This window comes from Elgaria multicarinata, chromosome 1 (genome assembly GCF_023053635.1).
Source record: "Elgaria multicarinata webbii isolate HBS135686 ecotype San Diego chromosome 1, rElgMul1.1.pri, whole genome shotgun sequence".
NCBI lineage: Eukaryota > Metazoa > Chordata > Lepidosauria > Squamata > Anguidae > Elgaria > Elgaria multicarinata.
This window is the reverse complement of record NC_086171.1, coordinates 36,675,152-36,700,860: the sequence shown is the minus strand read 5'-3', so window position 1 is coordinate 36,700,860 and position 25,709 is coordinate 36,675,152. Positions and strand designations below refer to the sequence as shown.

At 40.6% G+C, this 25,709-nt stretch overlaps 1 protein-coding gene across 2 annotated transcripts in view; it reads right to left on the bottom strand.

Annotated features, from left to right (window-relative positions):
- Positions 1-22,333, bottom strand: part of PAXIP1 (PAX interacting protein 1) — a 37,237-nt gene extending 14,904 nt beyond the window's left edge. The window contains exons 1-13 of one of the 2 annotated variants that reach the window (XM_063126026.1): positions 22,116-22,333; positions 19,605-19,739; positions 18,882-18,925; positions 15,704-15,767; positions 14,975-15,088; positions 12,972-13,601; positions 10,846-11,593; positions 9,734-9,828; positions 9,035-9,130; positions 4,991-5,128; positions 3,594-3,715; positions 2,970-3,154; positions 701-744 (exon numbers count right to left, since the gene is read on the bottom strand). In XM_063126026.1, the coding sequence (XP_062982096.1) occupies positions 701-744; positions 2,970-3,154; positions 3,594-3,715; positions 4,991-5,128; positions 9,035-9,130; positions 9,734-9,828; positions 10,846-11,593; positions 12,972-13,601; positions 14,975-15,088; positions 15,704-15,767; positions 18,882-18,925; positions 19,605-19,739; positions 22,116-22,208 (2,508 nt within the window). In that variant the 5' untranslated portion in view covers positions 22,209-22,333. The remainder of the gene's footprint in view (positions 1-700; positions 745-2,969; positions 3,155-3,593; positions 3,716-4,990; positions 5,129-9,034; positions 9,131-9,733; positions 9,829-10,845; positions 11,594-12,971; positions 13,602-14,974; positions 15,089-15,703; positions 15,768-18,881; positions 18,926-19,604; positions 19,740-22,115) is intronic. The other variant, XM_063126036.1, reaches the window with a different exon arrangement.
- Between the last annotated feature and the right edge of the window lie 3,376 nt (positions 22,334-25,709).

Sequence of the window (25,709 nt, the reverse complement as noted above, 5' to 3'; positions counted from 1 at the left end):
TAATATAGCGTAGAAAGTTCCCTGGAATAGTTATTGCAACAATCTAAGAGGAAAAAGAACTTCATATAATAAAATAAACAGGCCTCAAACAAAAGCATGTATCAAACCAATTCTTGCTAATCCTGCAATGCATGCTGGCTAATTAGCAATTTGGATGCTGAACCTGAGATATATTATAGCCAGTCCCAAATATTGATTAGTGGGAAGGGGCACCAGCTCACCCATCAACATGCCCAAACTCTAAAGCCATCCATTGATGTCCTTCTCCCAGAACCTCCCACATTAGAGGCAAGGTTGCTGTCAGCTAGAGACAGGGCTTTCTCAGCCGTAGTTTGTGTTTTTGAATTTTCTCTTTAAGGATGTCCACCAGGATAAGATATGGTTATCTTTTAGGTGCCAGGCAACCCCCATTTTTTATTCACCGAGCCATTTTAGGTATCTTTCATTTGCTGCTTTTATTTGTGGCATGTTTTAGTGCGTTATATTAAGGTGTGTGTTTTCCTTCATATATTGTTTTCCTTCACATATACTGCCCTGGAATAAATTTTAAATGAGGAGCAATATAAAAATATTTTAAACCAATAAATCTTTTATGAAATCGTATTTCTTTTCCCCAAACAGATTTCTTTTTCCATTCTCCACTGGAATAGTAAATACATTAAAATAAAGACTAAATACATTAAAATTTGAGTCCACATACCATTAGAAGTTCTGATGATACCTTTAATGGCACTCTCCAAGCATCTGGGAATAAGCAGAACCAGCAAATAAGAATAACTTCTTACACTAAAGCATAAGTTTTCTTGGTGCTCCAATAAGCTTATTCAGTACTTTTCCAGCCACATCAGGCTAATTAGCACACTTAGAATCTCACAGTCTATATAGAATATTCACTGATTTCACAATTAAATAAAAATAAACAAATATTCAGGTAATATAGTGGAGTTTAGATAAGGTAAGCTAATACATAGCACCTTTTGTTTCAGAAACTAAATCCTACCACTTCCAGAGTAATTTAAATCAAAGAGCTAAGCAAACAAAAAAAGGTGATTTAAATTACTCATTTAGATCAATTTCCCCATTGCTATTCCTTCATATATTTCTTAAAAACAATAATGTAACTAGTTAAAAACAGAAAGAAGAGAACAGGAATAAATGGTAAATTCTCCCAATGGAGGGATGTAATTAGTGGGTTCCCACAGAGGTCTGTATTGGGAGCGTTGCTATTCAACTTGTTCATAAATGATTTGGAATTAGCAGTGAGCAGTGAATTGGCCAAGTGTGCTGATGACACCATATTATTTAGGGTGGTGAAAACACAAAGGGATTGTGAGGAGCTCCAAAAGGATCTCTCCAAGCTGGGAGAGTGGGCATTCAAATGGCAAATGCAGTTCAGCGTGTGACTGCTGTAAAAAAGGCAAACTCTATGTAAGGCATGATTAGGAAAGGAATTGAGAATAAAACTATGAATATCATACTGCTCTTATACAAATCTATGGTGTAACCACACTTAGAAGAATACTGTATACAGTTTTGGCCATCATACCTAAAAAAAGATATTGTAGAGCCGGAAAAGGTGCATAAAAGGGCAACTAAAATCATCAAGGGGCTGGGGTAACTATGGTGGAAGGTTAAAACAGCTGGGATTGTTTAGCTTGGAAAAAGGTAAGGGGAGACACAATAAGCCTTCTTTTTGTCAGCATAGGTTATCATGACATCCAAACCCAGAATGGATTATTCAGTTTGTTAACCATGCACAAGCCACCCTGAGAATCCACGGCTTGTTGTTGGCTTGTTCATGGTGACTTCTTGTTGGGACATTGAAACCTGGAATGGTGGCTTGTCCCAAGCAGGTACAGAGCTGCCTGGCAACAGTGCCAAAAAGCCTAGCCAATCATTGTGATTTCGCTAGTGTGGCCTCCAATGTCCTTTCCCCCTCATCTGTGATGTCCACCCCTCCACCTATGGAGAAAAGGCACTTAGTATTGTCCCAAAAGCATTTGCCACCTTTTCCCCCCTTCAAATGTACACAAATGTGTTCGCAATTTTTTTTATTATTATTAAAATAATAATATTACGCTGCGGCATGTGAATGGGGAATGTGACTGTCATTTTGAATACACAAACCCTGCTTGGGGGGTTGTTGTGTCATGCAAACTCGGTGAATGTGGATTATGCAACGATTAAACAACTCTCACATAACCATGGTCTGTTTTTAAGGTTAAATAACCCATAATAAACTGCAGCATGTCGTCCAAACCCAGTCAATCAATGGAGGCATGAAGCCTCGGCTTTGTGAATCTCAACTCACATTCAGTGCTTGAATTAGATTGGAAGCACTGAGTTGGTGTCTGAGTTGAATCAAGTAGCCGGGGCATATGTCTAATGTTAACCTAGTGCCGTAAGAGAAACTTAGTATTTATCATTAAAAAAGAAAAATTAAATCCGATCTGAAATTAAAAACCCAATTTAAGTTTAATTGGAAAAAAGATCATCAGTCTTTATTCACCCTGGGAGTAAGCACCAATGAGCCCTATAGGACTTACATTTGATAAACTTGCTGGGTTGGATCCACATTTATGCATGTGCAAATGTGTTAGCTGAAGTGGCCTCCATGCCCCATCTTCCTCATGAGTCACTCCAGCCCCCTGGTAATGCCGCACACAGGGTGAGGTAACCTACTGAGTTGTGTCACTTGTAGTGCAGGAGGGAGAGAGATTCATGAAAATCTGGCAGAGGCACCTTCCGTGAGCAGAATCTTTCTGCCCAAAGAAGGCAGATCCCAGATCTAAGCAGATGAGCTCTGCGGTATAAACCAAGTAGCACATATACCAGGATGTCCTGAAATACGCCAATTTCCATAAGCCTGAGCAACTATTATTAATATTGTTGTTGTTGTTGTTGTTGTTGTTGCACAGAGAGATAACATTTGATTTTCATAATTTTGTCTTTCTGGCAGATTGTCTTACCGAGAAGGTTTAGAACTAGATGCTGATTAGGAGCAAGTGGTTCTTGAAGACTAAAGACTGTATATCGATTGTTCTGTATTTGCCGCAATGCTTCAAAGTTTCCAAGTAATATATCACAAAGCCATTGTGCATTCACACATGGTATCCTCCACTCTTTGGCTTTCTCGTACTTTAAACCGCTAGGCCTTGTTACAGAGCAAAAAGAGACACATAAATGATACAAGACATGTTAAAACATACTAACTTCTCCTTTTGATTTTTTATTTTACATTTATATTTTTACAAATTATTACAATATTGTTTATATTGTGGTTATGTCTAAGCATACTAAGTGATTTGTGAGCCTGAACATGTCCTTTGATGTGTCAATAACTTAAAGGCCTATAAAAGCATACAATTTCAAATCATTTCACAACTTAGGATGTCTTGTATAGCAAGTTATCTTTTTATCATTAAAAAGAAAACATTTAAACTATAATATGCTTTAACAATGTGACTGAAGAAGCAGAACATCCCTAACACGATTTCATATATTGTACTAAAGAAAATATAGCTGCATTTATATCTTGCATAACTAGAGGAGCACATTATTATTCTAGAACACCGCTGTGGTAAGCCACTTACTCTTTACAGATGAGAACTGTGTTACTGCGACAAAGATAGCCTGTGTATTTTGCACCTGCCAGGTAAGCCATCAGCTTGAGGTCATCTCTGTCACTATCAACAAATCCTGTCACCGAGACTATCTGGGACAGAAAAGAATGAAACAGTTATAAATATGAGTGTAGATTAGATAGATCAAGTGGACAACTATCTGTCAGGTATGCTTTAGGGTGGATTCCTGCATTGAGATGGGGGCTAGACTCGATGGCCTTATAGGCCCCTTCCAACTCTACTATTCTATGATTCTAAGTGTCATAAATATTTAAGCTACTGAGATCTACTGAATGTTGTTTGAGGCACTGAAAGAGGTAAGAACAGTTCCCAGTGTAAGTAAGTTCCTCTTGGCCCTTCCCAGTATATGGGGAAGATGATAGCTAACTCATTCTTAAATACCTATCAATGCAATACAAGGGCAAAAGTACCCCACTTCTTAAACCGTTTGTCTGAACTGGAATCAATGGCTTATTTATTTATTTATTTCATTTTTATATCACCCAATAACCAAAGCTCCCTGGGCGGTTCACAAAAACGAAAACCATTCAAAGTATAAAACAAACAGTATAAAAACATGATATTAAATACACATTAAAAACTGATTAAAAACATACCATCATTGATTAAAACATCTTTAAAACATTCTAAAAATATTATAAAATGCTTACTTTTCTTCCCTAAATTTTCAATAATTTAAAAGCATACTATGAAGCCTTGACTGTGCTTGTTAAACTTCAGTTGTGGACAAATGACTGCCACCAGCCAAGCAGTCTTCTGTCTTACCTATCTAGGTATTTTTAGCTTGCTTTTCAGCCTTCAGGGCCCATTTCATAGTTATATTAAGACTGACATATTTGATTTAGGAAGGCTCAAGGCTTAAGAAACCAAACAACTGACAAATAAGGCCCCAATTCAGACATTTAAATAAGAAGTAGTAAAGTCCTCAGATGAGTCAGTTTATGATTTCATTTTCACGTCAAGACCCACATTCCAGGTGATAACCAAAGTTACCATGTAACACAAACCCCTTCACAATTCAATAACTTAAGAATCTTCAAATGGGATGTTCAAATAATCAACTCAACACCTGAGATTAAAACAGGCGAATTACTTCAATTACACAATGAGAATATAAATCCCATTGATTTCCAGTGGAATTTGTGTTCATGTATGACATTTAGGACCAGGACAAAAGGTCATCCTAAATTAATTTATGTAATTGTATTTATTCCAATTATACAATATTTTTAAAGAGTGAAGATTCCATATTTAATCATTTTTGCATTTTTTATATACATGAAGCGCTGCTTACAATAAAATAGCAGCGGCACTTCCAAGCAAAAGATTGAATTTAGATTTCTTACATGCTGAGAACATGGTTTCCCTCCTGGTGGAAATGCTACTGGAAAATGAAGAGCTCGATGAGGTGGTATCATTTTCTTCTTTTTTAGCACAGCGTTCAGCCAGTGTGCTGTGATACACCTCTTCTTTTCTCTCAAAGCCTGCAACACATATATACAGTAGTACAGTCACTGTAGTTTTTAATTTACTATATTTTAGAACCCATGTACAAAAATATTTTACAAGGATTAACAAGATACTCCTTTGGTTTTTAAAGCCTTTAACTACCACTTTCAAACCAAATTAGATAGGTGCATCATACAATTACACTGTGTTCTGGTGATTTAAATTTGAGTGTCATCTCTGAAATGGGCTCACTAGCTTTCCTTAAGCAAGTAGCTCTCAGCTACAAGTTCTCATTTACGAAGTGAGAATAACGTTGACATGTCTCACAGGGTTGGTGTTAAACAAATGAAAAAACAGTTAATCTTAGCAAGTTAGAAGTGCTATTCAAACGACACAATATCTTTTTCAGTTAACAGAACAGATTTATTATGCTGCAGTATTTGTAAAAGGTACATTTAGCAACTTGTCTATTTAGTACATTACCTGTAGCTTTATAACATTGGGAAGAAAGAAGAGCTTTAAGAAGGGTTTGGTGTTTTTTTTAAGTATCCTTGCCAATAATATTTCAAGAATGTCAAGGAGAAGAACCATGGATCTGAGTGGGACTTACTTTTGGGTATTCTTGCAGATAGCTTTAGGTTTCACAGCAAAACAGCACTTAACACAGTAGTGTTGAAAGGTCATTCTAGAGACCCCATCAGCATAAGCAATAATGTTTGAGGGTAGTTGTTCCCAGTTCTCAGATGGTTTCCACCCAATGTCCACAGAAGGTACTTTCTACGACTACAGCATGATATATTAGAACAGGCTAGTTTAAATTTCTACAGGCATGGCTCCTAGAAAATCACAAGCTAATCAGGAAAGGCTGAGACAGGTTGCTGACATTAATCAGAAAAGGGGTTGACTTAATTATTCCAGGGGCCTTGAGACCACTGGAAAATGCACTTAAAAGACTTTGGCGGGTGGAAGCCATCTGAGAATGGGAAACAACCACCCCCAAACATTATTGCTTATGTTGATGGGATCTCTAGAGTGACATCACAACACTACTGTATCTCTTAAGTGCTGTTTTGCAATGTATTGACAATAATTTTTGTGAACCGCCCAGAGAGCTCCGGCTATTGGGCGGTATAGAAATGTAATAAATAAATAAATAAACCCCCACCTAATACTGGTTCAGAAGCAGAGCTCCATATACTGAGTTATGACAACTGCCCCACCCACCCGCAACTGTCTCTTTCCCTCAAGAGCCAGCACAAACTTTCCGCCACTAATTTTTTTTCAAATTGCAGAAAGGAATCTTTCCATTCATACTGGGCTTCTGTACAAGGCAGGACAGCAAGACTCATTGTTTCCTTTTACAAAATTCCTCAAGAAGTGAGGTGAGACCTCAAATTATCTGGCAAGGGCAGAGGATTCAAGAGAGGACTCTTTTGTATCACAGTATTATTTATTTAGAATATTTTTGGGTCACCCCTCCATTCAGTTATTCTCAAGGAGATATACAATAAAAACAACACAAAGAATAAAATATATAAAAATACAAAAACCTAAAACATTTTTAAAACTGGGATAAACAATAAAATGAGAAAGTGTCATTAAGTATTAAATGCTCAGCAGAACAGTATCATCTTCACCAGCAATCTAAAGAGGCGGCGAACCTATCCCCTACCCTGCTCCCTGGGGAGGAAGTTCTACAATGGAGGAGCTTATACCAGAGAAGGCACTCATCCAGATACCCTGGTCTCAAGTCATTTCTGGCTTTATAGCACCTATAGGTAAGCACCTTTATAGCACCTTGAATTGGGATTGGAAAGAAATTGGAGGCCAAAAGAGCTGTTTCAAAATTGGTGTAATATGGTCTGTAAACAAGCACCAGACAAAAATCTGGTTGCTGCATTTTGCTTGTCATGTCCCTGCTGAAGAACTCCTCCTTGAAAGAGGAGCTGGAGAACCAGGAACCACCTTCCACTAGTAATGCCCTGGATTTGTCAGTAGACCAGGAGGAGGCCTCAGAGGTGACTACCATGAGGGCATCACTCAAAAATGGATGCAGAGAATCCCCCTTGGACCCTTGCAACTGCTAGGCTCAGACTCTGGAAACATGACATTGCTGAACAAAGGCATTCCTGGCAACTGCTGTGAACTGACCACCCAGGAGCAGCACTGGATGCAAGAGCATTCCCAAGCTGTGTATCTGATCCTTCAGAGACTGAGCTATCCTGAGGAGGTGGACAGGTTGTACTCCCAATCCTGGGTTGGTCTGTCTACTGACCAACAAGACACTCGTTTTGCACATTCTTCTGGGAACACTGAGCCAAATAGAAATGGAACCACGGCAACTCAGTGCCTCCAAGGTGTCCAAGTCAGATGATCAATTATGTCGAAAGCTGCTGAGAGGTCCACCAGAACCAACAGGGAGGGACAACCCCATCTAGCTCCCAACATAGGTCATAAAACAAGATGGCCAAGGCTGTTTCTGTCCTAAAACCAGACCTGAATCCAGATTGAAAAGTATCCAGATTATCAGTTCCATCCAAGAGAACTTGGAGTTACAAGGCCACCATCAGCTCCAAGACCTTACTGAAAAGAGATATGAAACTGGCCAATAATGATCAAGGCTGATGGGAGCCAGTGAAGGCTTCTTCAATAAAGGTCTTGCTAAAACCTCCCATGGCCTTTCTTCAAGAAGACATTAACAATCTCCATCACCCAACTGACCACACCCGCTCTGGCAGCTCTTATAAACCGGGATGGACATTGTCTAAGGACAACTTGGTTGCTCTGATCCCTCCAAGTAAGCTTAAGGAGGAATAAAGGAGGGATATAAATGCAATTAAATATTTTTAACTGTCTACCTCCTCAGGCTGAACAAACTGGAACTCCTCCTTTGAAATTGGACAAGCAACTGCCTCAATATCTCAGAGTATGTATTTTATGCTATGCTTTGCAGAAGGAAAGAAATGCTGAGACTTTCTTACTGCTTCCTTTCCTTCAGCTGTTCAGTCCCACTCCCTTGGCTCAGAGGACCTCAGCGGGAGCCACTGCCTAGTATGACACCATGGAAGAATGAGGATGAGGGCAGGAAATGATGCCCCAGTTATCCTGGTTCCTTCTGGACACCATGTAATTTTGTTCCTGCAATAGATTTTGAGACCAATTATATTTTGAGAATCTTTTGTAAGCTTCTCTTGAGAGCCTCTTAAGGCTATCGAGTGGAAAACAAGTATTCTCAATAAATAAATATGTGTCCTTCCCAAATTCCTGCTGTGATGGGTAGCAAGAAACAATGGGAGGACTCGTAGCAAATCTATCCTTCCTCAAAGTATGGTGTGAATTGATACGAGACAGCTCTTGCCAAACACCTACTTTTGTCAATCCCAGGTTGAAATTAGTGTGCCAGCTTCCCCTCATCCCACAAGATCTGTGTCCCAAAACTTTGGGGGTGGGGGAGAGAAATTACTGGCTATCATAAATAATGGCTAGCTACTAATCCAAATCAATGCTTGAGGAGTAAACATTTTTGCCTTGACTATGCTGGAAAACAACATACTATCAGATATTAGGATGACCTGCATTTTAAAAAATAACCCTGGAAGTGGCAGTTTTTTTCAAAAACCTAGGGCTAAGATCACCCTAGAGTAGGGGAGAGAAACTTGTAGGCCTAAAGCTCTAGAGGGCCACAAGTCCCATGATCCCCCATTGCCTACACTGATTAGAGCTAATGGGAGTTTTAGCCCCCATTACAACTCCCATTAGCTCTTTTCACCCCAGTGAAAGCCAAGAATTTATATGAAAAAAATATCTAGAAAGAGGAATTAGAAATAAAATGTTTTCTCCTTGACTATAATATTTCATTCTGCATAATCAAATGAGCAGTTCTACTTTTTACAACTCTTACAAATCAAATGTATAGATTAGCATGTGCCATTTTGTCTTACCTGAGCATACATATTACTAAGCTGACTTTCACAGAGAAGATGTGTACATCGGCTTGTGAGCGTAGGATCTACTGTACCACCATGTGCTTGGATTATCTTGAATTGAAAAGTAGACACACTTAAAAAGTTTGTCAACCCAAAAAGTCTCCTTGCAAATTCTTTTCTATATTACATCAATACGAAGGTTTAAAAAGACACTTGCATGAAGATCGCAAAGATATTGCCACCTTTTATCAGTAAGCTTGAAAAACCTTTTTTTTTTTAGAAGTACGGGAAATTTTAGCAGAAGGGCTTTAGATACAGAAGATAAAGGTAAAAGTTATGTTTGAATCCATCCAGCAGGGAGGGAAAGTAAACAAAAGGTACAGGTATTTTCCAACATTTTAATATTTTATTACTTCATCTTAGACTTTTTAAAGGTTACTTTCATGTTTAAGCTTCATGCATTTATTGTTTGTATTTAATATGTGCCTACTGTGTTTGAAATGAAGACTTATTCAATAAAAAAAGATTGATTAAAAGGAGAGAAGAATATGAGACTTTGCATGAAACATACATTTTTTGGACACAGATTGAATACATTCATATTATAAGTTATAAAAAAACCAACATTGTATTTTTAAATGATTAAATTAAGAAACTCTCTGGGAAAATTATGTAAAAAATGGGAAAGTATTCAAAAATGGAACAAATAGTTACCCTTTTCCATGTTGTCAACAGCTGTTTATCAGACATCTGCTCCGGGTAATCAGCAATTGCAAACACACAACCCAATAAAAAATATTCTTCTGGAACTATAAAAGAAGTGCAAATGAAATTATATCTCAGCAAATTTTCACTTAGGTCATGATTGATAGTCTAGTATCAGCTATGAATTTTGTTTCTTAAGTGTTTGCTTGCTCTTGGGAGGTCCTCCCTCTCAGCAAATAGTTGATCAATGTTAGGAAGCAGGTGCAGAGACTTACAGGGTGTCCTACAAATGCAGTAGTTCTAGGGACAGGGGCCACACTGTGGACATACAATCCCATGGGCTGGGTGTGGGGTATTTCTTCCACCTATTACATATAAGGTGAAGGAGCACCATGCAGAGATTGCCCTTCACTAGGTTTAAAGTGCACTATGAAGGCTGCTTTCTGACTGTAAACAGTAAGATGAGAGCACTGTAGGTCTGCCATGGGAAAGAGGGAGCGGAAGTCCACTTTCGCCAGTGCAGTTGATCTAGCCTAAATCTGGATCCAACCCAAGTCCCTGCTCCTAGTTTTTCTGTCATCTCATATCTGATGGTGCCTCGGGCACAGCCTTTTTGGCAAGAACCCCAAGGTTGTGGAACTCACTCTGAGGGGATTGAGCTCCCTTGTTTCTGGTTCTCAGATAGCTGGCAAAGGTGGCTCTCTTTCAGAGATCTTTTGTACTCTAGGGAATTGCTTGCTCTGGTCTTGGCAGCTTTTACACAGCCAATTAAAATTATACACTTAATTGCCTTCCTAAAAAGGAAGGTCTTCACCAACTTCCAGAAGGTTATTAATGGTGTTCCAGAGTCTAGGTTATCTCCCTAGTCCCAACTAGACATATCTCAAGGTTGCTGAGACATACAAGAGGGCCTCCAAAAATGTCCTCAATAGTTGCGTGGGCTTTAAAGGTCATCACCAGCATTTTTAATAGTACCCAGAAACAAATGGTACCTGCTGTTTCAACAAGGGAGTCACATGTTCCCTGTATGCAGCTCCTATTAACAATTGGGCAGCTGCGTTCTGGACCAATTACAGTTCCCTAATAGTCTTCTTAGGCAACATGGGTTAATAATTACTAACCTTCTACAGAGGGATCATGTCCAAACAACTGATGTTGCTGCAGTTGCTGCTGCTGGGGATGCTGTGGTGGCTGAACTGGAGCCTGATGTTGTAACGTCTGAGATGATTGAGTCAAGTGTTGTGAAGCTTGATTTTGCATTTGTTGCTGCTGCTGAATTCGTTGCAAGTGTTGCTGCTGTAGCTGTTGCTGTTGCATTTGCTGCTGTTGATGCTGCTGTTGTAATTGTTGCTGAAGGTTTTGCTGCTGTAGTTGCAGCTGCTGCTGCTGCAGCTGCTGCTGCTGTAGCTGCTGCAACTGCTGCTGCAAGGTATGCTGCTGTTGAAATTGCACAGTCGTTGACTGTTGAAACTGCTGTTGAGGGCGATGCATTTGCTGTTGGGAATGTAGTTGTTGGGGAGGAAATTGTAACTGCTGCTGTGCAAACTGATGTTGATGAACTTGCTGCTGTGCAAACTGATGAGGCTGCTGCGAGAAAGGCTGCTGAGTAATCTGAGGTTGCTGCGGCTGTGGCTGTTGTTGCGGCAACTGCATGATTTGTTGGGGCTGAAGATGCAAGAGAGGATGGTGCTGTTGCTGCTGTTGCGATTGCTGCGGCTGGTGCTGCTGCGGCTGGTGCTGTTGTTGTAGTAAGTGTGTTTCTGGAGTCAGTTTAACTTGGCTAAGCAACACAGCATTTGAATGTCCCTGCTGGCTATGGTTAACCTGTTGCTCCAAAGTTTTTGTAGGTGCGGACAGTGATTGTAAGATCTAGAAAACAAAAGGGATGCTTGTAACCTTCAGGTATCCTTTTAATTTTAAAAACATAAATCAAATTTTGAAACATTTAGATGTATTGAATTAGGGCTATATTTTATTAGAATACTATTTCATGTGGTGGTGGGAATAAGCCAGGTTATCTGAAAGTAAAAATTAACTGGTCAAAATTCAAGTCAAGTGTGAACATAAAACATGTTTACGGTGTTTGTTCCTAGGTGTTTGGGGTTTACTGATAAGTGGTCCAATAACAAGAAGGCAATGTAATAGGACCAGTTTTGTATATTCTGCAAAAATGATTTACACAATTCTTCCATTTCTTCACAAATTGGGAGTTTTCACAAGGATCTAATGATTGCACAACATTAGGTAAATTTCACAAGAAGTGTGAGATCTCTGATGAAAGACGTTCAAACCCTAAATTATGGTTTTCTTTACTTTGCATGTGACTGAAATGTTTTAAGAGAAAGACAAACGTTAAGTAAAGCAACACATTTTACAGTGATCACTTTCCCCGTCTTCAAATCGTTCCTTCTCTTTCCAAAGTTCAGAGGCAAGGGTGGATCCTTACATACCCAAAACAGAACCACTGATACAAAATTGATCAGTAGACTTGGGGGGAAAGTTTGCAGAAGTAGAGAAAACCCTTGGGGGGGGGGGACACATCGTAACGGGGGAACACACACACCCCAAACAGCCCAATGAGGACTGAGTGTGCTCAGTTGCCTCATACTACTGACTGCTGTGGAGAGGGGGAAATGGAATGGTGTCTTATGGACGAAAGCGTAACTGACTGAGTGGAACAGCAAACAGGAACACTCCATACTACATTTTGTAACAGGTTCCAACTTTTATTGTATGAAGAGACTTTTGTGGAAGAAGCCTCCCATGATCTAAAAATAGACAAGATTAGTTTCAAACTGAATATGCATTATATACCTGTCCTCGATTTCTACAGGACAGTGTCTGATTTGGTAACTGTCACTAGTAATAAGAAACCTGAACATGTTTCTTATTATCAACTTCAGCTTAATTTAGACCCCTTTCAAATGTTCACAGCCATGCTGAAACAGGAAGCATGAACAAGTTGTACTTCTCAGGTACAATATGAAAAGGGGGGATTATGTACTACAAAGGCTCCAAACATCATTTACCAATGTCAAACTCATGTAATCAGTCTAAGACACCTTAAATTGGATGTCAGCACCTAGCTAATAAATGCCTAGCATTTGCAGTGCTTTACATGTATTATCTAGTTGTAGTTCTTACAGAAATCCTATAAGGTAGTCACTACTACGATTCATATTTTACAGTAAAGTGATAGAAGTTATTCACTTTCAAAGGTTCATTAATGTAGAGTTAATATACTTACATGTGCTACATTTGACGGCCTATTAACCTGCTGAATATCAGCATTATTAGTAATATTCCTTAATGTCCGTACTGCAGGATTCCATGCCGCCATCATTTCAGGACGCCCCGAACTTTGGGGATTTTGTACTGAAGCCATTATATTACTTCTGATCTCAGAGGACAAAATATTGCCTGGGACAGGTGGTACATTGGCACACAAATTAATCAATCCAGAATCCTTGCCCGATGGCAATCTGCGCTTTGCTGTAGCAGTCTGTGGAACTTCAGCAGGTGTCCAGTTCAAATTTCTTTCATGCTTTTCAGGAGAGGAGTCCGATGAATCATCAAACATCAATTCTCCTTTTGTTTTGTCAGCATCAATAGATTTAGGTGAAAAAGCTCGATCACCCAAAGGTGATCCTTCTCGAGAAGATGCTGGGCTCGATAATTTTTCATCTGTACTACCTTCATTTTGAGAATCCTGTTCTTCATTTTCGTCCTCTTCCTCCTCCTCTTCCTCCTCATATATAATTAATCGAGGATGATAGGAAGCCTCATCTTTTTTGGTTTTATCAGATATAGAATCTAGAACCCAGTCAGGTGTCACAATCTTAATGTTCTCCCGTTTACAGGCGCATTCATATTTTTCCTGGGAAGAACAAAAAGATTCCAATGATATCTGTGACAAAAATGTAACATTTAAGCTAACTTGATAAGAGTTTAAAAATCCACATTAACTAAGCTGGCTTGAATTAGCACTAGCAGTTATGTTCATGGTTTTAATTATGTAAGATTACAAACTCCCTAACAATGATTTGCAAATTCTCCTTTAGGAAGTCCTATGGTACATTAATATGGGCAAACTCAGTAACTTTAGAATTGTTAGCTGTTGTTTTTTCAATTGCCACCTATCAGTTACTCTTTATGCAGCATAAGGGATGTATGAGAATTACATTCCTGTTCCCAAATTATGGGAACATGTCTCATTCTCAACCCCAAACATGATCAGGAATGCAATTCTCAGGACATTTTCACAATTTCCTGAACTTATGTTCATGTTTAAAACTGCACTTGTGCAAATGTGTATTCCAAAAATGCATACTTGTGCAAATGCCCCCAAAATCTGCTTTTTCATGCTTTCACCTATAGGGGGGTATGTATACTCAATCAGGGGAAAATGCATTTTTAAAAAATGCATATATTTTCAATGGGGGGGGAGGAGAATGAGCATTTCCCCCAATAATAATAATAATAATAATAATAATAGCGCTCATGTTTAGGAATGCAAATGAGGCAAAATAAGATTTGGGGAAGAATTCAGAGAACCTCAAAGAGCTCAAACATTATGTTTGCTAATTCCTATACAGCATTAAAAAAACCTTCTACCAGGGAAATTGTCAAAATTGTAAACCGCCCAGAGAGCTTCGGCTGGGGGGCGGTATATAAATGTAATAAAATAAATAAAATAAATAAAAAATGGTAGGTCCCAACCCCAAGTGTCCAGGCAGCCCCAAGGAAGCTTTAACTACCTAGTACCAGAGGGGCTGAAAAACTATCTTGGCATATTGAAATAATAAAAAGCTCTTCTGTCAGGACAATACAAAGTGGAGAGTTGTGGCAAGAATTAACAAAGGTTCACATAAAACAACCAAAAATCCCAATAAGGCCAAAGCTGGCTTCATTGCACATATGCCCAGATGCAACTGTACCACTCAAGCTGTATTTATTTTATTTTATTTATTTTAATTATTACATTTTTATACCGCCCAATAGCTGAAGCTCTCTGGGCGGTTCACACAAATGTATCCTCTTTGCTGACTTACATGAGATCTTTAGAATTTAGTCTTAATTTTAAAATTCCAAATATTTAGTGCAACCTGGCTATCCTCCTATTCACTCCTAATCCCAGATCATTTATAAAATTATATAATACTGATTTAAAAAAAATCCTTGGGAGATCCCACTTACTTTTCCTCAATTGTTGAAACAGTTCACTTACTGCTATCTTAATAGAATTCTTACCCCTTTTGGTTCAGGCACAATCAAATGAGTGCATTTTTTATTGAGGCTCAGCCGGCAATCCCCACCATAAAATGTAATCAAAGCCCACAGCATACTCCGGTCTTCAGAGGAAACCTTTCAGAAAAAAATAAAAACTTTTAGTACCAGATATTAGCTCAGTTCAGACAACACATTAGTCAATGCAATGTGAAAACTCCACTTAACAGTTGAGTTTTTAGGAGGTACTCCCCACCCAACATGTTCTAACTCCACCACTGTGTGAATGTGGGCTACCATGGAGTTCAGTAAAATCCATTGTGATGTTTGATTGACAGTTCCGCCACCCTCTTTCCTCCTCTGGTCCTCCAGATGATATCCCATCAGTCACTGCTGCTGAAAAACAATCCCAGCAGCTCTCCTAGAGTGGCACTCACATCTTTTACTGTTCTTGCCAGGGAACTCTGTAGCCAGTGGGAAAAGTCAACTCAGTGCAACAGAAAACTCCACGGAGTCCTCCACACAACATGCAACACAATGGTTGTGTAGGAACTCTCCTCTGCACAGCATGGATATTCAGCATGGAGTGTTTTCCAAAAAAAAACACCTCCACCTTGAGGCAGAGTTTTACCGCCAGACAACACATTTCTCAACACTGTTGTAAAAACCCCACCATGGAGTTCTAAAACCACTGTTGAGAAACGTGTTGTCTGAACTGAGCACATCATTTAGCAATCTGACTAAACATCTTACCTGAGATAGACAAGCAGCAACTCCAAAAAATATCTGACAGGATTCTGGGGAGAAACCATTTACTCTGACAAAATTAAGTCAAGGAGATAATGCAATGTAAAATGTCTTATGATAAACAATTGATGGCATGTATTCCGGAAAACTTCTCAAATACATATGCATAATTTTGTGAAATTGCCAATTCTTCTAAAAGCAAGGTATTACATGTAAACTAATTTACTGTTATGCAGTGAACAGGCAGCATGGGTCTGAATGATTGAAGCTAGAGTCCCAGCCTGCCATAAAGTCACTGTAGGTGCCTAAACAATTACCTTTAAATTAATCAACTGGATTCTTGGCATAGTAAATTCAAATTTGGTACCGAAACAGACCAATCAACAACAATTAACAATAGATATAATATTTTAAATGTATTATTTACAGGTAGACTGACAATGTATGTGTGTGACTACATTTGACATGTTATAATTACTGATTAGTTTTTGGTATTGGGAGGAATTGATGTACTTGTTCTTGCTGGGAAATGCTTTATAAACAAGAAAAAAGCAAAAAGGCAGGGGTGTTTAACAGGTTTTAGGCTGAGGACAGAACTGTCCCTCATCGGGCCTTCTGTGAGCCAGATGACATCAGTGGATGAGGCCCCACCTTACTGCTACCACCTGCCCATTTTGCCTTTCTGCATGCTAAGAGAGGCAGCCCCAGCTTCACATAGTGTGCTGTGCCCACAGGTGGTACCGTATGTACGAACTTGGCAGCTGGTCTTCCCAACATTGCCCAAGTCCCTGGCTTCATGCAACTCAGATAATGCCATTGGACCTCTGCTGAAGTGCCAGCTGGACCAGCTTCCTGCACCTTCCCACATTGGATATGACTGCTCCCCCTTGTAACTGGGAGGGAGAGTGGCACACTAAATAAGGGGAATACCATTTTTTTCTCCATACCCCCAGTAGCCTCAAGGTATTACTCCCATATACTTTTTTTCTCTTTCAATGATATTTTTTGCTTCTAACTCTCCTAAACATCACGTTTAAACTATTCCAACCTATTAAAATTTAAAGTATTATCCAAAGGCTTCTATGTAATCAATCACCTTCTCTATTGGTAAGATATGTACAACCACTCTACATCAAAAATAGATGGCAGGAACAGGTCCCTATAGTCTGTGAAGGGAAGAGTAGCAGGACTCCTAAGCTATGAAGATAAATCAGTATTAGAACTACATTGGGCTTCCTGAAATATTTGACTATGCCTAGGTGATAGAAAGGAAAAATGGCAGCTGAGTGTACAACTTAAGACACAAGCTCAGGAAACACTGAGTGAACAGTGAATGAGACAAGTTCTTAGCAGAATCAACCCTAGGAGTTAAGATATTTATGAAAACTATTTGCTAAACATTATTAGATTATTTTTAAAAGAGGAAAAAGATCTTCACACATTTGTTATTGACCCTATTCAGATAACATGCTAAGCCATGGTGGTTAAGCATTTTGAGCTAAACATTATGGGTTAGCGTGTCGTGTGAACCATGATTTAATGTGTCATGTGAACTATTCCTAACAGTGGTGGCTACATAACCATTGTTTAAACACGCTCACGAACCATTTGCTGCAAAAGGACCTAACCATGACTTAGCGTGTTGTCTGAACAGACCCATTATAAGCAGAGGTCAACATTAGGAACACTGAAGGGAGGTATATGAACATAACAGGAAGAATGATGGTGGCAGGGAAGTTTTAGATATATGCACATACACTAGTGAACAACAACTATGCATGAAAAAACAGACTGATGAAAGAGATTGAAGATGAATATATAGCACATCATGAGTGGGGCAGACAAAATAGAGAAGAATAAATAATCATGTTGACAGAAGTTACATACTAGACCATATCACAAACTATTTAATATAGGTCAAACTGATGAGAGAAGCCCAGAGGACTAAAAGCAGCAAAGAGCAAAAGCCCATTTTCCCAGTTCTCAACCCCACCCATGTACCAGGAACTTTGTTGTACTCTCCATAGCAAGAATACTACACACACACCACACACACACCTTATTGGTTAGAATTATATGAAACTTTTTGTTAAACTCACATACACATATTGAACAGAATAGAATGGAAAGCGCAATATTAGAGGGCTTAGGGCAGAGGTTCCCAACCTTTTTGGACTGTGGGCACATTTGGGAATTTGAGAAACTGCTGTGAGCACCTCCACAAAATGGTTCCCATGGAGATGTGGCTAGTCATCTAATGGCTGCACTGGGGGGCTGGCTAGTCAAAAGTGAGCTAAAAAGGAGGGGGAATAGCAAAGTTAGAGGCTGGGAGCAAGGAGGAACTATCAAAGCAAAGGGATAGAGGGGAGAGAAAGAGCAATACTACAGGCTGGGACAGAAAGACTATTTTAACATTTTTCAAGTTTTTTATTTAAAATCTTCTTAGGAAGTGGAGAGAAGTGGAGAGATGGAGGTGCCTGTGAATGCTATGCTGCTCACAGGCCGCATTGTTGGGAAACCCTAGCTTAGGGAAAGAAGTGAAGGCAAACATATAGTTTGTAGACATGGAGGAAAGAAATAAAATTGAGAATGCTCACAACCAAACACAAGTGATGGAAGAAATGTAACCACAATTTTCATTCTCTTCAATATTTCTGTGACTAGCACAAATAGGGGGGAAAAAACCAATTGATCATATAGAAGGAATTCCCTTTAGCTCATTCTCTGAAACAACTGCTATTCCAACCTAGGAGGAGGGCTTTCTCCGCTGTGGCACCCCAGTTGTGGAACGAGCTCCCCAGAGAGGTCCGCCTGGCGCCTACACTGTACTGCTTTCGTCGCCAGCTGAAGACCTTTTTATTCACTCAGTATTTTAACACTTAATTTTAACTTAAATTTAAATTTTACTGTTTTAACTCTGTATTTTAATCTTATATCAACTTTGCTGTGTGGTTTTATCCTGGTTGCGCTTTTTATACTGTATTTCGTAATTGTGTTTTAAACTGTTGGGTGTTTTACTGTGGTTTTAATTTTTGTGAACCGCCCAGAGAGCTTCGGCTATTGGGCGGTATAGAAATGTAATAAATAAATAAATAAATAAATAAATAAACCTACATGCAGCTCATGTTAAAAGCTTTTAAAAAGCATAACACAATTTAGTTAACATTTTAAGGAAAAAGGATACGGCAGAAGAGCTCCACATCGAACTGACCAAGTCACCCAGGAAGGCTAAAAACAGGTTTTAAAAAGTGCATTTTGTGAGAGGCTATGAGCATATATGCACACCACATCCTAACAAAACTTGGTTCTATTTACTGAATACATACCAAATTTAAGTTAACTGTTTAGCATCAATTTACAGGAACATAGGAAGCTGCTTTATACCAAGTCTGTCCATTGAACCATCTAGCTCAGTATTGTTTATGCTGACTAGCAGCAGCTCCTCACACTTTCAGTCAGGAATCTTTCCCAACACTATCTGGAGATGGCAGGGATTGAGCCCAAGAAGACCTTCTGATGTTCAATGAGAAACATGAGAACTTGTACAAGTCCATGATAAGGTATTTCCTTTTATCCATAGAACCACAAGATGCAAACGATTTCTGTGCCCTCCCTTGCCAACCACATGATTGGTGCCATCAATCCTGACAGCACTAATCCATTTTGGTGAGGAGAGGGACTTGAATCCTGGCACTCTCTTCTTATTCATCATGGTACAAAAGAACTTTGCACAAACACTGCAGGTGATGAATCTAAGGGTTCCCCTTCCTTACACTCAATCCACACATAGAGCTCTTTTCTGCATGCAAGGGGAAATCCTCAAATATTAATAATCCTGAAAACCCTGCTCTAAAATTAAGTTTACTGCAGTGAAAAAACAATCAATCAAAATGATGTCAGTACTCACTTTTACTACTGGAAGATCAAAGACTTCACGAGATTCACTAACTTCTGGATTGTCTCCATCTTCTGAAATGATGTGCGATGCCAGGGCATTATAAGAAACTTCCTTTGCTTTCCCATCTTTCAGAAACTGAATAACCTGAAAAGATGAAAGTAAACTTTTTTTGTTTCAATTCTAGAAAAAAGCTAATGAACACATGGTTGAGGCCAAACTATTTTGCTCATACTGAAGCCAGCTCTCTCCCCAGACCAAGCACTAATCAGAGCAGAGCAGAGCTACAATAAATCGGTAGCAAAAGCTTCAAAGCATGGCAGAAGACACCAAATATTAAAGATGGCCTACTCATCCTGGTCTACCTACCATGTCCAGCTCTTGCTCTAGTAATGCAAACATACAAGCCAGCCTCCATCAGAGGCACATTTGGTAGGGATAGAAGAGATGGCCTTCTCAGAGGCCGTTCCCAGGCTCCGGAACTCCCTGCTGAGGGAGGCTAAGTTCTCTCTAAGTTCTCTCCTGACCGTTGGCCTTCTGCCAGCACACAGATGCTTTTATTCAGTTTTGCCTTTAGCATATAAACTGATCTGTTGCTAAAAGGGGTGTTAATTGGCTAGGTGCTGTTTATTTCCTTTATTATGTCTTTTTGTTTTTATGTTATGATTAAGATTTTGTTTTAATCCGTTTAATTGTTAGCTGACACACACACACATATATATATTTTGAAAGAAACCTGAAAAGCCTCACAGTACTTTCCATGGCACAGTCCTTAGTAATCCAAAATCCAAAAAGAAGAGAGTCCATGTGCAGAGTGCTTTCAAGGTCCCAAATGGTGATGGATCCAAACAGGGAGGGGTTTCAGGCCATGAGTCGAGGCTGATCCTAGCAAAGACTCCTTGCCTTTGCTCCAGTTATTCAGGGAGGTGTAGGTCTGACTCAAACCACCCAACAGATAGGGCTCTGGACCGTAGGCCATTCCCGTGTCCAAATGGGGCAGCACTGCTCAGCCCACCAAGAAGACACTATTATCTGAGTGACCTCTTCAACAACAACCACCCCGCCCCCATTTCTAAACACTCTCAAGTTCCCAGGGAAACCTTACAGTCTCAAGGCCGAGGGAGGGGAGTGAATCTACTCCCTTTTTTGTCTTTCCCTGAGAACTGACAGGCGCAAATTGTGACTTTCCAAATCTAACTACAACTTGCAAAGCCTCCCAGTCTTGCTGAGACTTATACCGGACACAAAGTTGATGCCCATGGTTGACCAATAGCCATGATACTGGAGCAGCTTTCTTTGAATCACTGCCCATAAAAGGGGCAACTTGTGTAGCTATGGACAAGACTGGGGCTGCATTCAGATGCTTGACTAAGATAGCAATAAACTATGTGAACAAGCTTAGGGCAAGAAGCTTCTACATGACCCAGGAGCAGGCAAGAACCTTCTACATGATCCAGGGGCAGACAAGAAAGTGTATAGAGATTTAAGGAGCACTGTATGATCAGAAGTGAATTATTTCATCAATAAGATGCCATAGACTGAAGAAACTAAAGTAAAACACCAGAAAAGGGCAAGAGGTCTCAATGGGGAGCGGTATATAAATATTCTAGATAAATAAATAAAAATAAATAAATAAATTCTGGTGGAATCAGGGCCAGTTTATACAATCAGCATGGTTGCTCTTTGGCTGTACACTACCTCGGGTTGTTTGTGTGTAAAGGGGGGAGTGGGGCTTGCATGTCCTAATGACTCCCCCCATTGTGGGATTTTAGGAGGAGGTCGCGGGGAACTCACCTCAAGGGAAAGCGCTATCTATGAATAGGTAGGAACTTTACAAGAAGGAACACCTAAACTTTCCCTCCACCTGCGGCCTGAAGAGAGGTATGGTCCGGGAAAAGCTTCCCCACATGACTGTGCTGTTTGGGCAAACTGGCTCTGTTGGGATTCGTAAAATGAAAATACCCCGGGGAAGGCCCAGGCTGCCAAGGTGAGGAAGAAGAGGGAATGGAAGAAACGAAAGAGGCCTGCTCGTGGCCGCATCCCTTCAGGTGCAGGGGGCTGAATGGGGGGGGGGGGGGTGGCGAGAAGGAGGGAAGCACACTAGTCTGAGGAAGAGGAGAAGGAGGGACCCAGCGTCCTCCCGTCCTTCCTCCTCCTCCCCACCACCAAGTCAGCTCAGGCCGCCGCAGGGCCTGCCGCACTTCGAGAGGGAGGGAAGGAAGGCGGACAGGCACAGAAGACAAGAGAATGGTCGTTATAAACCGTTAACGGCCGCCAGGACGGCTCCCACCTCCGCCCCCCGCGAGGATGAGAGCGCACCCCGAGATCCCCCCTCCCTTCCCGAGCGGCCGCGCGCTCCAAGCCAGCGCGCGAGCCGCTGTCAGCGCGTGGCCCGGCGAGCAAGACTTGGAATCTCCCCCACGGTGGGCAGGGGGGGAGCGCACGGTGCCTCCTCGGCCGGGCGGCTGGTGGTGGTGGTGGAAGACAAGAAGGCGGCGAGTTTGCCGGGGGTGGGGGAGGTACCTGGGGCTCTATGTCTCCCACGGCGAAGAACTTGACATCTTTGAACATCTCTTCGGGAACCTTCATGGCCCCGTCCTCCCCCTCGTTCGCCATGGTCCCGCCCGGCTGGGTGGCTGGCAGAGGAGGAACAAGAGCCGCCTCAGCGTCGGGGCGCAGGCTCCCCTCCAAGGCCCGGGGTCTGCCTTGCCCTTCCCCCACCTGCAAGGCAGCCACCGAACCGCGGGAGCAGGGCGCGCGCGGTGGGACGGACCATCTCTTTCAAGCGGGGTGGTGGTGCTGCTGTGGAGGGGGGGGATGGAGGTGGAGCGTGGCGCGCAGGCGCTTTCTCTCGCCCTTCGGTGCCTGCTGAGGGCTGCCGCTAAGCTTACGACCGCGGCGGGCAGAAGCTGAACTATCGGATATCGCGGACTTCCTCCAAGGCCGAGGCTGGCGTGTAGTTTGAGGCAAACGCGTCCTCCCCTTCTGAGTCGGCATCATGGGCTCTTCCAGATCCCACCTACTAACAAAACAACCGGCAGCCAGGCCAAGCCACAAGCCCCGCCCCGGGCCTCTTCCCGCCCGACCTTCTCTCCCGCTTTGGCGGTGTCGACTCGCGCTTCTCTGAGGGAAGCTGGCTCGCAGTTTAGTCCTCCGCCACACGCGTTCTCTGCCATCGTGAAGGGCACGATCCGAAAAGTCCTACAACTCCCAGCATGCACCAGTTAACCATGACTGGCTAGGGCATGTTGGGAGTTGTAGGGCTTTTCTTCTGACTAAACAGCATCATTTAATTTATATTTTCCAAAGCGGCTAACATACCAATGCTTTCAATTACAATAGTACATCATTACAATAATAAGCCAAACAATTTATTTCAGCGATATTAACATTACAAAATAGGCAGAATAAAAAAATACAGTCTCAATTATTATTACCAGTAATTATATTATTCATTTAATTATTTATTTACTGCATTTCTATAGCGCCCCAATAGCTCTCTGGACGATTCACAAAAATTAAAACCATAAAATGCAACTTAAGTATAAAATTTAAACCACAATATAAATGTACAACGAGAAAAATACACTAAACCTATCCTGTGCATTGAGGCATTAATAAATAGGATTGCACCACAACGCTCTTTTACCTGCCTTATGATGAGGATAATGCAGTTTTCATTTATTCTCCTGTACATTTAATTAACAGTTTGCTTTATTGATGCTTTTGTTGTTTTTATTTCTAAAATCACTGGTATTTATAATTGAGTATTGGATTATTTTTTAAAACATTTTTTATCATTAATCTGGATGTTATTATTAGTTCTTTGTTGATAACTCACTTGGGGCTGATGGCAGGGTACACATATTTTAAAGGAAGAAAAATGCATAGGTTTGCATTTGTGAGGAAGGCGCTGAAATGTCGTAGCACCTTCCAGTAAACTAGGGTGACCAAATAAAAAGGAGGACAGGGCTCCTGTATCTTTAACAGTTGTATTGAAAAGGAAATTTCAGCAGGTGCCATTTATATATATGGAGAACCTGGTGAAATTCCCTCTTCATCACAACGATTAAAGCTGCAGGTGCCCTGCCCTCCTTTAAATCTGATCACTCTAATATAGCTCCTGCAGCTTTAACTGTTGTGATGAAGAGGGAATTTCACCAGGTTCTCCATATATACAAATGATACCTGCTGAAATTCCCTTTTTTATGCAACTGCTAAAGATACAGGAGCCCTGTCCTCCTTTTCATATGGTCACCCTAAGTAAACAAGACACATATACATGAGCATGTGCACCTGTGTTTTCCCATTCATACAGATGCGCCACACTCATACATATACATGTAAATGTGCTGTGTTACATAAACGCACAGTCGTGAGAGCCAGTGTGGTGTAGTGGCTAAGGTGTTGGACTAGGAGTCGGGAGATCTGGGTTCTAGTCCCCACTCAGCCATGGAAACCCACTGGGTGACTTTGGGCCAGTCACATACTCTCAGCCCAACTTACCTCACAGGGTTGTTGTTGTGAGGATAACATGGAGAGGAGGAGGGTTATGTATGCTGCCTTGGGTTCCTTGGAGGAAAAATGGCAGGATATAAATGTAATAAAGAAATAAAGAAATTAGTGGTGAATCATCCACCCATGTAGTTATACAAGGGAAGGGAACAGAATATCTCCTTTACTATTCCTGCCAACAGAAATGATATGCATAAACACAAACATAGCCTTTTATAATGTATGAATGCACTAGGCCAGTAATTTCCATTTACTACATGCTGAACAGAACTAAAAGAATGTGGGTGGGAAGAAACAATCTAGGTTCGTGGCTTTGCACACAGCTGTTTTCTCAGGAAAGGTGATGTAGTCAGAACAGATGTCAAAAAAACTCTGCTAGGTGTTAGGTTTATGTTCAGTTCAAAGACTGAAAACCAGACACACACATTTAGATGGTGAAGTAATTTGAAACTTTAATTAGTGCTAGGAAAGTCCAGTCTGGCAGAGCTGTCCATTTTAGGCAGAGTATGACTGTCTATTTGCTTCCAACTTTTATGGATGTCTGGGCAGGTTGTTAGTCCTTGTAAATAGATAACAGACTGATCAATAAGAATGATGACCCTGCAGGGAAGAAGGTAGGGCAAGCAATATAGTAGCTGGCAAAAACAATTTACAAAACAAATTTGTGAAGGGACTTTCAAAAATGAAAGCTCATGGCTTCCACAGATGGATTTTAAAGCATTTGTTTCATAAGGCTTCTGATCAAATCATGGAAGTTGAAATAAAGCTTTTTCTAAAACCAAAGTTTGTCATCAACAGCATTATTCTGTTTCTCCCCCCCCCCCTTTTTTTCGGTTGTTGTTGACGGTGGTGTTGCAGAAGGCTGCACAAAAGCTGCAGCGTTGCGTCCAATTCTGCTTTTGTACATCAAGCTGATTTTCAGGGGAATTATGAATGCACAAACATTTACAATATTGCAGCTACCGGTAGTTACCCCAGTCCAAAGGACCATGGGAGCATTAGGCTGTATCAATGGTAAGGGGATTGCCTAAGTCTTAGGTTTGTGCCCAAGAACTCTGTGGCATGCATAAATGGCCACAGTACTGTGATATTATGTTAACAGGCTTTTGTACTTTCACAAAACAGGAACCTACTTCCACATGCAGATTGTCTTGACTTCAATCCCTCTATCCTCTTCAATCGTTTTTGGTTTTTTTCATTAGCCCACTTGGAATTCTTTCAGCAATCCATTTCACTAATAATCTCTCTTGGAAAATCTGTCCTTCACATTCAAGAGCTTTCTGCTGAAAGCTGGGAGCTGTTCATTTGTTTCAAAATTTTATGGCCTGGTTCAAATTTCTACGAAAACTTTGATGAAGCAAAAAAGAAAACCTTTCCATTACTTTTCACAAGGATGGATAAAAATTGATAATTTTGCTAAATTAAGTTTAAAAATGAATGGGGGGTTGTATTTAAATCAGATATAATTTTTTTATTTTAAAATTTTAAATACATTTTTAAAAAAGTAAGAAAACTTGCCATCCAAACACTGATGGGCAGAGAATTTCCCTCACTTCCTACTCCGATAGAGGTCACAGGGGTCTGCTAGGAACAAAAGATTAG